General features: G+C 41.7%; 1 protein-coding gene across 1 annotated transcript; it reads left to right on the top strand.

Annotated features, from left to right (window-relative positions):
* The first annotated feature begins 10,748 nt into the window (after positions 1–10,748).
* Positions 10,749–11,399, top strand: LOC108635455 (interferon omega-1-like). The gene has a single exon (XM_018045581.1). It carries the CDS (start codon positions 10,812–10,814, stop codon positions 11,397–11,399), a length of 588 nt encoding a protein of 195 aa, XP_017901070.1. The 5' UTR covers positions 10,749–10,811.
* The last annotated feature ends 7,072 nt before the right edge of the window (positions 11,400–18,471 follow it).

Genomic DNA, 18,471 nt, shown 5'->3' with positions numbered 1-18,471 from the left:
GTTACTTTTGTCTTCCCAGGTGACCAGTATATTTGTTACCTGGGCATCTCTTTAGTTCTCCCTCAATTTCCTGCCATCATTTAGTCCAGTCGATTCTCCTGTCTTTGCTACAGTTTTCTTTAAAAAAGGGATATGAGAGTGGATATACATGTATTTATAGTTGATTTACATTGTTGTACAGCAGAAACCAGCACAACATTGTAAAGCAATTTTTCTCCAATTAAAAACAAAATAGGGATAACAGGAATATTGTAGTCCATTAATATATCATCTCATGTTCTGTACTCTATATATGATGTAATATAACAACTTACAAAATTATCTTAAAATAGTAGATGGTATAAAGCATCAGGGACACATTAAACAGCTGTGAGAGTTGTTAGTGTGACAGGTGTATACAAAGCTTTTGCCATTATTTCATGTCTACCCTAAAGATGATTATGCCATATCTGTGCCTTGCTCAACTCTAATTTTTAATGCAAAAATTCGGCCTCTGCAAAATAGAATAGGTTAATCTTTTCTAGTATTATACAAAGCATATCTACACATCTTGAAATTTTACTAACAAATAAAATAATCTCATGACTGTACCAAGCACACCGAGATATTTAGTAAGCATCAGATCAACATGCAAATCAGTTCATTTGGCATATAAGATGCTTATTAAGTAGCAAATGGTATATTAAGTGTAAATCTACATTATGCTGAAATAAAAACATCTGATTATGAATTTTAAAGCAACTTATCTATATGAAATGACATTTTAAAAAGTTAATAAACTCTCCAATGAAAAATTATGTACAAATTTGAAAAGCTTAACATGAGATCCTTAGTTAAAAGAAATGAGAAGAAAAAAAGATTTTGAAAACTGAGATTAATTACTTAAGGTAGTTACTAGGTCATACATGGTCAAATATGGCTTTCGCTCAATTGAACTGAGATGAACAAAGAAGTAATTCTGAAAACATTACAGATCATTTTGCTTCCACTGAAGCCAGGAACTTAAAGTCTTGCTTTGGCATAAGGAAAATATTTAAACTTGGTGTGAGTTTAAGATTTATCTATACATTTAAAAATATTTTTCAACTACTTGAATGTTGCAGGGGAAATTGCCATTTATATTAAATAAAATCATTCCCCTTTCCCCAGGGGCTCCTGTAAGACTGGCTTGTCCTCAAGTCTTTCCAAACGCGTGGTCCCAATATCTAGATTACTGTCCAGACTGTAGATGCCTTTCCCCTTTCTCCAAATTAGTCTTTTCCCCCAAAACAACCCGGAATCTGAAAACGTACCACAACATGCTCAGATTTCCGCCATTAATCACAGCATAAACAGCACCAGCATAAACCGCTCTGGCTAAAAATCTCCACCCAGGAAGGTGAGGATGAAGCAGGGGCGGGTGCGGAAATCAAAGGCTCTGAGCAAAGCCACTGAAAGGCTCCCCTGGGCAGTCTGGCCCGAAAAGGAAGGTTCGTCACTGCTCCTGGGGCCCCACGCACTCCCTGGGCCCCAGCAGCCCCTAGCTCAGCTGGAGGCTCCTGCCTACAGGGACTCCCCGGTTCTCCACGTGGAATTGGCGCTGGAGTTCAAGGCTGGACCTGGAGACAGGTGTGCTGGGCGAGCAAGGCCAGTTGGTCTGTTGCAGGGAGTTCTGTGGTGCCCTCCCGGTCCTGGGGTGCAGGAAGGTTGAGCTGTAGCCCTCAGTTTCACAGAAATGCTGAGTTTGGGGGTTCCTGGTCTCCCAGAGGGTGGCAATGGTGATGATCACCATTCTCCAGGGGCTGGAGAACACCACCCTCCATGTCATCAGGGACAGGGTTGGCACCTGGTGAGCTTGGCGATGCTGCAGATGTCAGGCTGTGCCAGCCTCTATGCAGCTGTGCCCAGCAACTTCCTGCAAATGAGATCTTTACTAGGCCAGAAACTGTCATTTTCTACACTTTTCTCTTTTGTTTCCACTGAAAAGCTTTTCCCTTCTATTCTGGCATCACAGAATGTCACAGCTTCAATGCTTCTTTTGTGTTATTACACTGGAAATGAAATATACTCATGGAAAAGTCTCAGTCAAAAAGGAGATATTCCTTTACATGAGTCAACTCAGCTTGAAATAAAAACCCAAAGCTCAATCTAACATTCTTCTTTAGTCTAAAAGAGGTGTGACTCCATAGTCTATTCTGATAGTTTAAATTGCACCAAGATGAATCCTGTCACAACTCTCTGCATTTCCTTTTTAAGGTCTAATACATAAGGTTTCGATTCTTCAACAATGATTTACAGGACCATAGTTTCCCATTTTCTGATGGTCTACAGGTAACAGTGGCATATTACTCAGTTCAGTTCAGTTCAGTCACTCAGTTGTATGCAACTCTTCGCAATCCCATGGACTACAGCACGCCAGGCCTCCCTGTCCATCACCAACTCCTGGAGTTCACTCAGATTCATGGGCATTGAGTCGGTGTGCCATCCAAACAACTCATCCTCTGTCGTCCCCTTCTACCCGTAACTTCAATCTTTCCCAGCATCAGGATCTTTTCCAAGGAGTCAGTTCTTCACATCAAGTGGCCAAAGTATTGGAGTTTCAGCTTCAACATCAGTCCTTGCAACTACAATTCAGGATTGATTTCCTTTAGGATGGACTGGTTGGATCTCCTTGCTGTCCAAGGACTCTCAAGAATCTTCTCCAACACCACAGTCCAAAAGCACCAGTTCTTCCGTGTTCAGTTTTCTTTATAGTCCAACTCTCACATCCATACATGACCACTGGAAAAGCCATAGCCTTGACTAGATGGACCTTTGTTGGCAAAGTAATGTCTCTGCTTTTTAATATGCTGTCTAGGTTGGTCATAGCTTTTCTTCCAAGGAGCAAGCGTCTTTTAATTTCATGGCTGCAGTCACCATCTGCAGTGATTTTGGAGCCCAGAAAAATAAAGCCTCTCACTCTTTCCATTGTTTCCCTATTTGCCATGAAGTGACAGGACGACTGAGCGACTTCCTTTTCACTTTTCACTTTCATGCTTTGGAGAAGGAAATGGCAACCCACTCCAGTGTTCTTGCCTGGAGAATCCCAAGGATGGGGGAGCCTGGTGGGATGCTGTCTATGGGGTCGCACAGAGTCAGACAGTACTGAAGCGACTTAGCAGCAGCAGCAGCAGACCCCTTTTCTGATTTGAAGATTTGAATCAAAAATACACTTCCTTAGGCCAGGTTGTGTGTTGCTCTCAAGACCTAAATGTAAATGTAACTAACTCATTCATTTTTGTTGCTTTGATTTTTAAAAAGAAATTAACCCCAAATCAATAATCAGTTAATTCATAATAAAATGTTCACTTTATTAAAGAGTACTAATCCTCAGTGATCAATGCAAAGAAATAGAGGAAAACAATGGAATGGGAAAGACTAGATATTTCTTCAAGAAAACCGGAGATACCAAGAGAACATTTTATGCAAAGATGGGCTCCATAAAGGACAGAGATGGTAGGGACCTAACAGAAGCAGAAGATATTAAGAAGAGGTGGCAAGGATACACAGAAGAGCTCTACAAGAAAGATCTTCACTATCAAGATAATCACAATGGTGTGATCACTCACCTAGAGCCAGACATCCTAGAATCTGAAGTCAAGTGGGCCTTAGGAAGCATCACTACGAACAAAGCTAGTGGAGGTGACGGAATTCCAGTTGAGTTATTTCAAATCCTAAAAGATGATGTTGTGAAAGTGCTGCACTCAATATGCCAGCAAATTGGGAAAACTCAGCAGTGGCCACAGGACTAGAAAAGGTCAGTTTTCATTCCAATCCCAAAGAAAGGCAATGCCAAAGAATGCTCAAACTACTGCACAATTGTGTTCATCTCACAGGCTAGTAAAGTACTGCTTAAAATTCTCCAAGCCAGGCTTCAGCAATACGTGAACTGTGAACTTTCAGATGTTCAAGCTGGCTTTAGAAAAGGCAGAGGAACCAGAGATCAAATTGCCAACATCCACTGGATCATGGATAAAGCAAGAGAGTTCCAGAAAAACATCTATTTCTGCTTTATTGACTATACCAAAGCCTTTGACTGTGTGGATCACAATAAACTGTGGAAAATCTAAAAGAGAGGGTAATCCCAGACCATCTGATCTGCCTCCTGAGAAATCTGTATGCAAGTGAAGAAGCAACAGTTAGAACTGGACATGGAACAACAGACTGGTTCCAAATAGGAAAAGGAGCACGTCAAGGCTGTATATTGTCACCCTGCTTATTTAACTTATATGCAGAGTACATCATGAGAAATGCTGGGCTGGAAGAAGCACAAGCTGGAATCAAGATCGCCGGGAGAAATATCAATAACCTCAGATATGCAGATGACACCACCCTTATGGCAGAAAATGAAGAACTAAAGAGCCTCTTGATGAAAGTGAAAGAGGAGAGTGAAAAAGTTGGCTTAAAATTTAATATTCAGACAACTAAGACCATGGTATAGAGTCCCATAACTTCATGGCAAATAAATGGGCAAACAGTGGAAACAGTGGGTGACTTTATTTTTCTGGGCTCCAAAATCACTGCAGATGGTGACTGCAGCCATGAAGTTAAAAGACACTTACTCCTTGGAAGGAAAGTTATGACCAACCTAGATAGCATATTCAAAAGCAGAGACATTACTTTGCCAACAAAGGTCCATCTAGTCTAGGCTATGGTTTTTCCAGTGGTCATGTATGGATGTGAGAGTTGGACTATAAAGAAAGCTGAGCGCAGAAGAATTGATGCTTTTGAACTGTGGTGTTAGAGAAGACTCTTGAGAGTCCCTTGAACTGCAAGGAGATCCAACCAGTCCATCCTAAAGGAGATCAGACCTAGGTGTTCATTAGAAGGACTGATGTTGAAGCTGAAACTCCAATACTTTGGCCACCAGATGCAAAAAGCTGACTCACTGGAAAAGACCCTGATGCTAGGAAATATTGAGGGCAGGAGAAGGGGACAACAGAGGATGAGATGATTGGATGGCATCACCATCTCAATGGACATGGGTTTGGGTGGACTCCGGGAGTTGGTGATGGACAGGGAGGCCTGGTGTGCTGCAGTCCATGGGGTTGCAAAGAGTCCGACATGGCTGAGAGACTGAATTGAACTGAACTGAATTAGTAGCAGGAATGAATATCAGGTTGAATGCTATAGGAAAGGGAGAAAACTGGAATTCCACCAGTAGAATGTAGACCAAGATGTGACAGGGTATAAAAAGTTAACTAGTACAATTAATTAGTAAACATTTCAGTGCAAATGCCCACTGGACATTTGAGATGGCAATTTACAAGCAATTTCAGGAAATGTAAAGCATGGAACAGAAAAACTGATCAAATGGGAAACGAGTATCAAATGAGAAGAAGGCTTAAAATTGAGTCCTATGACCGCAACCTTCAAAGGGAGGGAATGCCACAAAGGAAGCAGAGATGGAATGGCCATGTGTTAACAACACAAGAGAGAGCGGTGAGAAGACAGAGATGGAAGGGTTGCAACCCCTTAAGACTCAGTGCATTCATGGATATGTGGATGGAAAGTTCTTCCTACGTGGGAAAAGAGATGACACTGACCACCTTAATGAGAGCTTGCTTGGTAGAATTAATCAACAGAAACCAGCAGGTTTCTGAATGAAGAAGGAATCAATGATGTGTTGAACATTATGGAAAATCACAGCACCGGCCCTTTAAGTTTACATTTTTACTTTCCTATTAAGCTAGGAATCCCAAGATGATACACAGAGTAATTCAGAAGTAGCAAGACAATAGCAGGAAGCCCTCAGGACATGGAACAACACAGATGAGAAGAACTGAGGCAAGCATTTCACTACATCATTCCTTTTCAGAGAATGAGAAGTTTGAAGTGGATGCTGAGAGCACAGAGACAGCATGAAAGCCTGGCTACTAGCAGTGCCTCTGACACAGGTGACATTCACACCACAGCAGCCTGCAGAGTCTTGGAAGGGAGGAGGGTCACGCCCATCACAGCTGCAGACTTACTGCCTCCTTAGGCAATGGCAGCCCACTCCAGCACTCTTGCCTGGAAAATCCCATGAACGGAGAAGCCTGGTGGGCTGCAGTCCATGGGGTTGCTAAGAGTCGGACACGACTGAGTGACTCCACTTTCACTTTTCACTTTCATGCATTGGAGAAGGAAATGGAAACCCACTCCAGTGTCCTTGCCTGGAGAATCCCAGGGACAGGGGAACCTCATGGGCTGCCGTCTATGGGGTCACACAGGGTTGGACACGACTGAAGTGACTTAGCAGCAGCAGCAGCAGGATCCAGCAAATTATCACAGAGCAGGGCAAGATGTGCCTGGGGACAATGCAATGCAAGAAAGTTCTTTAACTCCATCATGATATCTTTGCCTCTTTCAGAGACAAGCAAAATGAAACAATCTTAAATAGAAGGGACACAGGCAGCGATTTTAATACCCTTCGCAACTAGTGTGACAGAGCCTTCCTGAAAGGACACATATCAGTAATGTACACTCTGGAAGATCACAGTTCCTAAAAGTAGCAAAGATCTTTGTGGAACCTCATGTATTTAACGTAGGCAATTTGGAAAGAGGACATTGATGAATCAGTCATCTTTCTCTTGTTTCCAGTTGGTACAAACAGCACTGAGTAGGAGTAAAGTCAGAGAGACATTTAAAGTACATTTAGAGGTTTGGAAACCTGTCTGAGGAATAGGGTCCTAAAAGAAGCAAATACCATTCCTATATTACTGTTAAAATAGCATTTTATTAACAAATGATTCCTTAAATAATATTTATATTAAAATCCTACAGTATTATTTTATAATGTTTAATACATTGAGGCTAGAAATTTAAATAAACTCAACTATACAAAGCCATGAGGCTGACCCTGGAGTCGAAGGCATTCTCTCCATGCTAAGGAGTCCTTTCAAAACCTTCCCTAATTCTGTCCAGGAAGTATGTATACTCTTCCATCTTGCTAAGACATGAGGCTTTCTCAGTACCCACATCTGAATTAGCGGTTGGAAAACTAAAGAAAAGAGGTTGTTCACTGGCCTCTATCAGTAAACAATAGGATGAACCATCTGGACTGGAGGTGAGAAATGCAGGTGTCTTCACTATGAATGGGAACAGCAAGTTGACCTGAGGAGGCCTCCTGCAAAGGGACCTTGTCAACTGAAAAATACTGACAACATGACTGCCAGAGTTCAGTTTTTTTGGGAGGACTTACTGAGGACTATAACTGGAGGACAAACTCTCCTCAGCTCTGAGGAACTGCTCCAAGGACTTAGAGGGTGTCTGTACATACACGATTGTGGTAAAGGGGTTACGTGCCATCACTTGGTAGAAGGTGACTGAGAGTCAGGAGGTACAGATGTTTCTCTGAAAGATCTTAGAGCTTTTCTAAGTATGAGAAGTTGCGAAAATTGAGTTCATAAATTTTTCTCAGAAAATTATCTAACTCTCTGCTGGCCTGTTGGACAGGAATAGACAGGGAAGCCTGGCGTGCAGCTATCAGTGGGGTTGCAAAGAGCTGGACACGATGGAGGGACCTGAACTGCTGGCCCGCAGTGTCAGTTTTCCTGCAGCACAGAGGGCCTCTTTCCTGATCTCCACCCTGAACTCCTATCAAGCGTGTGTTGGAGGTCAGGGACTGCAGTGGGTAGTGACTTCACTCAGGTAGAACCAGATGCGGAGTGTCATTTTCGTTGTCATCTTATAGGAGAAATGTCAGAGCTAAAATGACTGGAAATTGTTAGATATTTCTCTTTTGTTCTTAAACTCACGAGAAAAGTCAGGAGTTTAAAATGCAGAGATACCAGGGGTACTATATTTCACTGAAGAAAGTGTGAAAGTGTTAGTCACTAGTCATGTCCGACTCTTCGCAACTCCATGGACTATAGCTCTCCAATCTTCTCTGTCCATGGAATTTTCCAGGGAAGAATATTGGAGTCAATTGCCATTCCCTTCACCAGTGGATCTTCCCTACCTTGGGATCGAACCCAGATCTCCTGCATTGCAGGAAGATTTTTTACAGTAGGAACCGCCAGGAAAGCCCATATTTCACTGAAGAAATCAGTCGTAAAATCTTAGACCTACCACCTCGTGGCTTGTGGGATCTCATTTTTCATACCAGGGACTAAATCCAAGTCAGAAAGGGCCAGGTCCTGGCCAGTAGGAAAGTCACGTTCATTTTCATTTTATTTTTTTCAAATAGCAGAAAAATCTATTCCCCTCTAACTACTTAATAGCAATTTTGTCTATTTTGATTAGACCTTAAAGAGATTTCTCTAGACTTAAGACCACCTCCCTTATTGCCCTACAAAGCCATTAACAGTGACCCTTTAGCATTTGCAGGGGATTTAAGGGCTTTTGTCATCTCATTCTCCTCCTTCAACTCATTTTGTTGGTTTCCCAGTATCATGTTCACTTGAACCCTTCACTCGTTTTAATGGGCTTGTTCAGACAAATCATTTTAAAGCTCCTTTGTATTTGGTACATTGGGAATAGTTCAAAGCTCCAGATTGATATTTCTCTCCACTTGTATAAATGATGTGATCCAAATAGGGTCAATGAGACCTTGAGTTAATATTTTAAAGAGCTTAAAATGGCAAGTCCACTAGTAGCAAACAAAATTCAGTTATTTTTTTAATACTATGATTATGATTACCCAGATTAATATAATGATCTTTGGAATTATCTGATCCCCTTTTATTTAATTTTAGTTTTCACAAAGCATCGTCTCATTGTTGAGCGGATTTGTCACCTAGACAGATGGTCAGCAAGGTTGGTCTCCAAAATCCTGCCAGAGAGTTAGTTTTCTAGCAACTGGCATTCCTTGTGAGCTGATGGATGTGACTTAGTTCTCTCCTCAAACTGATCTTACATGGATTAAATGAAAGAAAAATGAGGCCACTGATCTTGCAAAGCAAAGGGCAGTCAACCGACCCAGAACGTTTCCTTCATTGAGTTTCTGGCAGACCCAGCTCTGTCCCAGCCTTTCTGTTGTTCATACTGGCCTCTTCCTTCCCCTCTGCCTCAGCACGTCCCCAGCTGTGCTGCACTGAAGTTTGCTAACTCAGAATACGTCATTGTGTCAGGGGAAAGCCACTTCCCTTTTTTCATATTCATGACATTCAGATTGACATTGGTTTTCTTTTGGTCTACATTTGTTTTCTCATCTCGAATTTTACTTTCTAGGAAAGGTGCAAAGAAAAACAAAAAAATCTAGTCTTGAAAATGATAGAGTACAGCCCCTCTGGCTTTCTTTAGTTCCTTTTATTGTTCTCACCTCATCATGAATTAGGACTAGAGCAGGAGCAGTGAGACTCATCTTGTCCAGTATGTCAATATAAATTAAAACAACTTCAACTGAAGAATCACCCACAAGCAAAGAAAGAAGCCTATTTCCCCTGACTGAGTAGCGTCTCACTGCCCTGCATTCTCAGAGGAAGACAGAGACACAGGAACAAAGAAGCCCAGTGGAATCAACTGACTGAAGGAGCAGCTGAAGCTCACTGGGTTCTGTGACATAAACTTCTGATGAGAGACAGCAACACCACTGAATCTCATTCCTCCAACTCAGAAACTCTGAACATCACACGTGTTCAGAAAATTAAGAGTTGAATGATAAAATCTATCCTTGGTAAAATAAAAATTATCTCTCTACTAAAGGTAAAATAATGGCAGTTGGATAATTCCTCTGTCTACTTGCACAACTGCACCCTACTCTCAGCATGTGGGCAATACTGACACTTAGGACACTTAGGGATATGGGCCAGGAGAAGAGGGGTCACCACTGGGAACGCGGGTCCTTCACATAAACATTCCAGAGGAGAAGGTGGGGGTTTAGGAAGACCATCTATTTTCCCAACAAGTAAACAAGCCCTCCACAGAAAGGAGATTTTTGAGTCCTCAGGCTGTGGTGAGTCTGTCCTCAGGGAGGGAGTCCAGCAGGTGAGGAAGGGACTCGGTCACTCCAGAGGACAGGGGGTGGCTCCATGTGATCTCTCCCTGTGAGTGAGGTGCTGCTGGGAAAACACAATCATCCCAGATGTAGAGTCTCCTCATCCATGCTCCCCGAGAAGAACCAGGATTCTGGTGGGGGTATTGGCCCAGTCTGTGGAAGAAAATAGGTATCCAGGATGAAAATGGGGGAAAGAAAGAGTGACGTCTGTAATAGTCCTGACTTCGTGGTTCCCTAAAACACAACTGCAGGATCTGTAGGAACATGTTCTAGAAGGAGGAGAAACGTGGGAAGAGCTCATGGACTTGTAACAATCAGACTCTTTTCTAAATCAAACACTAAAGATGAACCATCTTCTGTTTCAAAGACCATAATTGGCAGTAATCTGGTAAATCACTTATAAATACAGAAACCATAGGGCTGAGGGAGCCTGGTTTCCTATGTAAAGTAAGAGGGAAAAGTGGAGCCTAAGATCAGGGCTGCAGATGTGTTCATGGACAAGAGGAGAGCAACATTTACGCATGAGAGACAAAAGGCAATAATGTGTGTAATTACACACATACGTCACTCCTAAGTTAAGAAAAAGATCTTTCTCATTTGATTGATAAATATCCGTTTGGATGGGCACATAGGGAGTTATTGGGAAATACACAAAAATAATAGTTTAGATTGATGACATTTTATTTGATCATACTGTGAATACATACATGAAAATCAAAAAAAGGAAGTAAAAGAGTAGAGAAATGATTAGAAAATGAAAACTACCATGTTCCCTATTTAATGGCCTCACATAGAAAGCATGGCATCAGAGAACCTACCTCAAGGTTCCACCAGACGCCGTCTCAGCCAGCCCAGCAGCAGCCGCATCTTCCCCATGGCCTTCGTGCTCTCTCTACTCATGGCCCTGGTGCTGGTCAGCTATGGCCCGGGAGGATCCCTGGGCTGTGACCTGTCTCAGAACCACGTGCTGGTTGGCAGGAAGAACATCAGACTCCTGGGCCAAATGAGGAGACTCTCCCCTCGCTTCTGTCTGCAGGACAGAAAAGACTTCGCTTTCCCCCAGGATTTGGTGGAAGGCGGCCAGCTCCAGGAGGCCCAGGCCATCTCTGTGCTCCACGAGATGCTCCAGCAGAGCTTCAACCTCTTCCACACAGAGAGCTCCTCTGCTGCCTGGAACACCACCCTCCTGCAGCAGCTCCGCACTGGACTCCATCAGCAGCTGGACGACCTGGACGCCTGCCTGGGGCAGGTGATGGGAGAGGAAGACTCTGCCCTGGGAAGGACGGGCCCCACCCTGGCTGTGAAGAGGTACTTCCAGGGCATCCATGTCTACCTGCAAGAGAAGGAATACAGCGACTGTGCCTGGGAAACTGTCAGAGTGGAAATCATGAGATCCTTGTCTTCATCAACCAGCTTGCAAGAAATGTTAAGAATGATGGATGGAGACCTGAACTCATCTTGATATCGCTCTCACTGACTAAGATGCCACATCACCCTTGTATTCTCACCTATAGTCATTTCAGAAGACTCTGATTTCTGCTTTAATCACAAAATTTATTGAATTAATTCAACCAGTTCTTTGTCGGTAGTAGGAAGTAAATGTATTCAGCTTAAGGGGATTCAGTCCTAAGCAATGACTGCACTGATGTTATTTATTATTTGTTTGCTTATTTATTTAGTTATATTTATTCTTTTATCTCCTTATATTTATTTTCTCATATAAAAGATTTTTACACTGTATTAAAATTTAGAAAATACATTTACATTTCTAGTTCATTCAATTTGTAATTTCTTTGATTTATTAAATTCTTATGAAGGTGAATTTCTTGAGTTTTTACTGTTTTTATTTAGTTCGTAAGTCAAGACCAACTCTTTTGTACCCCATAGACTGTAGCTTGCCAGGCTTCCCTTGTCCATGGGATTTCCCAGGCAAGAATACTCATGTGGGTGTCCATTCCCTTCTCCAGGGGGTCTTCCCAACCCATAGATCCAACACTCATCTCCCGCATGGACAGGTGCATTCTTCACCCACTGAGCCACGAGAGAAGCCCATTTTCTACAGAGGCTCATGGAAATATTTGTAATCCGATCTCCTGCAGGGGCTATAACTCTCAGGGGTCTTATCTATCACATACCTCAAATTTATGGTGAGGACTAATTCAGCAGTCTCTGTAAATCTATATGGTCCCTTAAATATGATTATTTTATTATTATTAGAATTATTAATTTTGTCAATCACATCAGACTCTCAGAAATAATTACCAGTTGATAGTTTTATTTTGCTAATTATATAAACTAATCAGGATTATTTGTAAATTTGTAAACTGCTCAATTTATCTAGAAATTTGGAGATAGACAATAAACGAATGAAAATATAAAGTACTGTAACAGTGAGGTAGAGATGACAAAGGCACACTGTATGTCAGTAAAGTAGGAAAATAAGCGATGGTTGAATACTTGCAGTTTGCACAGGTGTTTATGGTGTTGGATAGGGAGGTGGGGCTTGGAATCTGACATATTAGGTTTTGAAACCTGGATTTGCCTTTTTCTTATTACACTATTTCACTCAAATAAAGTTTTACTAGGTGGCTTTTGGAAATGAGAATATTTACAACTCAGTTTCAACTATGTTGGAAGGATTAAGTGTCCATTTTAAGGGCTAAGGAATTTGTAGTTCCTGACAGCATCATTTTTTTATAAAGACTGAAAGTCTGTGGAATCTGTCTGGTAGGTGCTTGGTAATCATGTTCACAGTAGCATTCTAACACTTAGTTAGTAATCAAATCAGGACTAATGTGCCACAAAAAGTGATGGCAACATCAAGGAATGTGTTTTTTATCCTCAAATAAATATCAAGAATGAAATATATTCTAATGAATCATTGCCATAAACACAACACGTCGGCACCTTATTATTACCATGTTACAGACTTAATGTGTGTGTGTGATGTAATGTGTAATGTAATTTTCCCAAAATTCATGTAATGGAATGTACCCCCACATATGATCATAACAGAAGGTGGGATACTACTGAGATCATTAGGTTTAGATGAGGTTCAGGTCAGTTGCGTCCAACTCTTTGTGACCCTATGGACTATAGCATGCCAGGCTTCCCTATCCATCACCAACTCCTGGAGCTTACTCAAACTCATGTCCATTGAGTCGGTGATACCATGCAACCATCTCATTTTCTGTTGTCCGCTTCTACTGCACCTTCAATCTTTCCCAGCATCAGGGTCTTTTCAAATGAGTCAGTTCTTCACATCAGGTGGCCAAAGCATTGGAGTTTCAGCTTCAGCATCAGTCCTTCTAATGAATATTCAGGACTAATTTCCTTTAGGATGGATTGGCTTGATCTCCTTGCAGTCCAAGGGACTCTCAAGAGTCTTCTCCCACAACACAGTTCAAAAGCATCAATTCTTCCATGCTCAGCTTTCTTTATAGTCCAACTTTCACATCCACACATGACAACTGGAAAAACCATACCCTTGACTAGATGGACCTTTGTTGACAAAGTAATGTCTCTGCTTTTTAATATGTTATGTAGGTTGGTGATAGGTTTTCTTCCAAGGAGTAAGCGTCTTTTAATTTCATGGCTGCAGTCACCATCTGCAATGATTTTGGAGCCCCCCCAAATAAAGCCTCTCACTCTTTCCATTGTTTCCCTATCTATTTGCCATGAAGTAATGGGACCGGATGCCATGATCTTAGTTTTCTGAATGTTGAGCTTTAAGCCAACTTTGTCACTCTCCTCTTTCACTTTCATCAAGAGGCTCTTTAGTTCTTCACTTTCTGCCATAAGCGTGTCAGAGGTTATTGTGTATCTGAGGTTATTGATATTTCTCCCGACAATCTTGGTTCTAACTTGTGCTTCATCCAGTCCAGTATTTCTCATGATGTACTGAGCGACTTCACTTTCACTTTTCACCTTCATGCATTGGAGAAGGAAATGGCAACCCACTCCAGTGTTCTTGCCTGGAGACTCCCAGGGACTGGGCAGCCTGGTGGGCTGCTGTCTATGGGGTCACAAAGAGTTGGACATGACTGAAGTGACTTAGCAGCAGCAGCAGCACTCTGCATATAAGTTAAACAAGCAGGGTCACAATATACAGCCTTGACATACTCCTTTTCCTATTTGGAACCAGCCTATAGTTCCATGTCCACTTCTAACTGTTGCTTCTTGACCTGCATACAGTTTCTCAGGAGGCAGATCAGGGGGTCTGCTATTCCCATCTCTTGAAGAATTTTCCACAATTTGTTGTGATCTACACAGTCAAAGGCTTTAGCATACTCAACAAAGCAGATGTTTTTCTGGAACTCTCTCGCTTTTTTGATGATCCAATGAATGTTGTCCATTTGATTTCTGGTTCCTCTGCCTTTTCTAAAACCAGCTTGAACAGCTGGAAGTTCATGATTCATGTACTGTTGAAGCCTGGCTTGGAGAATTTTGAGCATTACTTTACTAGCGTGTGAGATGAGTGCAATTGTGCGGTAGTTTGAACATTCTTTGGCATTGCCTTTCTTTGGGATTGGAATGAAAACTGACCTTTTCTAGTCCTGTGGCCACTGCTGAGTTTTCTCAATTTGCTAGCATATTGAGTGTAGCACTTTCACAGCATCATTTTTTAGGATTTGAATTTCATCATCTCCACCAGCTTTGTTCATAGTGATGTTTCCTAAGGCCCACTTGCTTCACATTCCAGGATTTCTAGCTCAAGGTGAGTGATCACACCATTGTGGTTATCTGGGTCATGAAGATCTTTTTTGTATGGTTCTTCTGTGTATTCCTGCCACCTCTTCATATCTTCTGCTTCTGTTAGGTCCATACCATTTCTGTTCTTAATTGTGCCCATCTTTGCACAAAATGTTCCCTTGATATCTCTAATTTTCTTGGAGAGATCTCTAGTCTTTCCCATGCTATTGCCTTCCTCTATTTCTTTGCATTGATCACTGAGGCAGGCTTTCTGATCTCTCCTTGCTATTCTTTGGAACTCTGCATTCAGATGGGTATATCTTTCCTTGTCTCCTTTGCCTTCGCTTCTCTTCTTTTCATAGCTATTTGTAAGGCCTCCTCAGACAACCATTTTGTCTTTTTGCATTTCTTTTTCTTGGGGATGTTGTTGATCCCTGCCTCCTGTACAATGTCACGAACCTCCATTCATAGTTCTTCAGGCACTCTGTCTATCAGATCTAATCTCTTGAATCTATTTCTCACTTCTACTGTATAATCATAAGGGGTTTGATTTAGGCCATATCAGAATGATCTAGTGTTTTTCCTTACTTTCTTCAATTTCAGTCTGAATTTGGCAATAAGGAGTTCATTATCTGAGCTACAGTCAGCTCCCAGTTTTGTTTTTGCTGTCTGTATAGAGCTTCTCCATCTTTGGCTGCAAATAATGTAATCAATCTGATTTCACTATTGACCATTTGGTGATGTCCATGTGTAGAGTCTTCTGTGTTTTTGGAAGAGTGTGTTTGCTATGAGCAGTGAGTTCTCTTGGCAAAACTCGATTAGCCTTTGCCCTGCTTCCTTCTGGACTCCAAGGCCAAATTTGCCTATTATTCCAGGTGTTTCTTGACTTCCTACTTTTGCATTCCAGTCCCATATAATGAAAAGGACATCTTTTGGGGGCGTTAGTTCTAGAAGGTCTTGTAGGTCTTCATTAGAACCATTCAACTTCAGCTTCTTCAGCAATACTGGTTGGGGCACAGACTTGGATTACCGTGATATTGAATGCTTTTCCCTGAAATGAACAGAGGTCATTCTGTCATTTTGGGGATTGCATCCAAGTACTGCATCTCAGACTCTTTTGTTGGCTATGATGGCTATTTCATTTCTTCTAAGGGATTCTTGCTCACAATAGTAGATATAATGGTCATCTGAGTCAAATTCACCCATTCCAGTCATTTTTAGTTCACTGATTCCTAAAATGTCAATCTTCCCTCTTGCCACCTCTTGTTTGACCACTTCCAATTTGCTCATCCTCTTCCAACAGATGAGGTTATGAGTCATAGAGGGGGAATGAAATTAACCAATTTGCTTAACTTCACGTATCGGTAAAAGTCAGTAAATTTCAGCATCTTGACAATTAAAATATTTTCCCTTAATTCCTGAGTTTTCCTGTCAACTTGTTCAAGAAGAAATCTTTTGGTTCCATGGTATAAATTACTTTTCTTTTCTTTTCTTATTATCCGTGATAGGCAAAGAAGATTTTTTAAAATTTAGTCTGTGCAGGGATAAATATTCTTAAAACAGGAAATCACAGCTCCCCAGTCCTTGACCCTGGTGGTGGCCACCCTCTGACTCAGCCCCAGGGCATCCCGGACACCTTCCAGAGGTCCCATCACCACTGCCAGATTCCCCTGTCCCTGAGCTGTCACTGGATCACACCAGAAAGGATCCGAATCTGTAAAATCGACTCCAACTCGCTGTCTCACCACCTGAAACCCCTCAGTTAGTGGAATCCTTCCTGGAAAAGAAAGCACAAAACTCTAGGGAAGGCTCGGAAAATGAAAGGTTCCATGCTTCCAACCAGAGAACACTGTTGCTGGCACGGCTATGACAAGGTTCCCTGTAAAAAAGAAAGGTTTTTCCCCTGACAGTAAGTCAGCACAAGAGGCTCACTGAGGATGCTATGCCCTGGTTGTCTGCAGAGCCCAGAACTGCAAACTCTCCCAAGTGGGCATTTCCCAAAGGAACCCAAGAAAAAGACCTTTTCCCTCCTGCAGCTGCCTGGAGAAGCTTACCATTCAGGGTTCAATGGAAGGAAATTTTACTGTTATTTTTGAGCCACTAAATCCTGTCCGACTCTTTGCGACCCCATGGACTGCAGCACACGAGGATTCCCTGTCCTTCACTATCTCCCGGAGTTTGCTCAAATTCATAACCACTGTGTTGGTGATGCCAACCAACTGTCTCATCCTCTGTTGCCCCCTTCTCCTCCTGCCCTCAATCTTCCCCAGCATCAGGTCTTTTCCAATGAGTTGGCTCTGTACATCAGGTGGCCAAAATATAGGGCTTCCCTGATAGCTCAAATGGTAAAGAATGTACCTGCAATGCGGGAGACCCGAGTTTGATCCCTGGGTCGGGAAGACCCCTGGAGAAGGGAATGGCAACCTACTCCAGCATTCTTGCCTGGAGAATTCTATGGACAGAAGAGCAACTGGCTGGCTAGAGTCCATGTGGTCCCAAAGATCAGACACGACTGAGCAACTAACGTTTATTGGAGTTTCAGCTTCAGTGTCAGTCCTTCCAAAAATATTCAGGTTTGATTTCGTGACCGGTTTCATCTCCTTGCTGACCAAAGGACTCTTAAGAGTCTTCTAAGGCAACACAATTTGAAAGTGAAATTCTACTGCGCTCAGCTTTCTTTGTGGTCCAACTCTCACAAGATCATTGGAAATACCATAGCTTTGACTATACAGTCCTTTGTCCTCAAAGTGATGCCTATGCTTTTTAAAATGCTGTCTAGTTCTGTCATAGCTTTTCTTCCAAGGAGCAAGTGTCTTTCAATTTTGTAGCTGAAGTCACTGCCCACAGTGATTTTGGAGACAAAGAAGAGAAAATTTGTCAATTTCTACTTTTTCCCCATCTATTTGCCACAGATGTCATAAGCTTAGGTTTTTAAATGTTGAGTGTTATACCAGTCTATCAGTCTCCTCTTTCACCGCATCAAGAGGCTCTTTAGTTCCTCTTCACGTTCTTCCATTGGCGAGATATCATGGTATTTTATTACTTATCCCTATCAAAGTTGTTAAGAGTATGCATAAAAGCATGACAAGAGTTAAAGAGAAAGAAATGTTGATAAAACAGAGATGAATATTGAGTAGCCAGGGAATTAAAAATTGGTTTCTGATATGAAGGAAAGTTAAAAGTACTTCAAGATAAATAATAAGAAAATAATTTAAGATTTTCAATGATTTTGAGTTTTGAAAGACTTTTTAAGTCTATCTATACTGTGGTATTATCATACATTTTAAAATGAATTTCATGTGAATATGTAATTTGGTACAATAGTAAGTAAATTTTGGTACACTATAAGTAAATATTCTCCATTAAAAGTCATTCGTCAAACTCATTCATAAAGTTAAATAAAATTCAACAGCTTTACATTTAATGTACACCTTTCATTTTATGGCATTGTTAACCCCTAGGGTGAACACAACAAGGAGTTTTGCGTTTTCTTTTCTTATGTATAAAGATATGCATGGAGTGCAAAGATGGATCCACAGCATAACTGTGCTGGTAAAATTTCATGGTGGGGTAATTAGGAAAAAAATATCTCAGAAGACTCTGTCAATAGGGAAGGGGAGGCAATAATGAAAAACAGTTTGAGAAATGCTGTCCTAACCCATCTGAAGAGTGCAAATTGAAAAGCAAAAACAAAAGTAGAAAGTAAGAGGGAACTTTCAGAAAATGGAAACCATGGGCTCCTATTTAAGCCCCAGGCCTGAAGGAAGGTCTTCAGAGAACCTAGAAAGCAGGTTCACAGAGTCAGCCACCTCCCCAGGCCTGAAGCATCTGCAAGGTCCCCG

The sequence above is a fragment of the Capra hircus genome, unplaced genomic scaffold, assembly GCF_001704415.2.
Source record: "Capra hircus breed San Clemente unplaced genomic scaffold, ASM170441v1, whole genome shotgun sequence".
NCBI lineage: Eukaryota > Metazoa > Chordata > Mammalia > Artiodactyla > Bovidae > Capra > Capra hircus.
The sequence above is the reverse complement of the archived record's forward strand: the minus strand, read 5'-3'. Positions and strand labels throughout refer to the sequence as shown.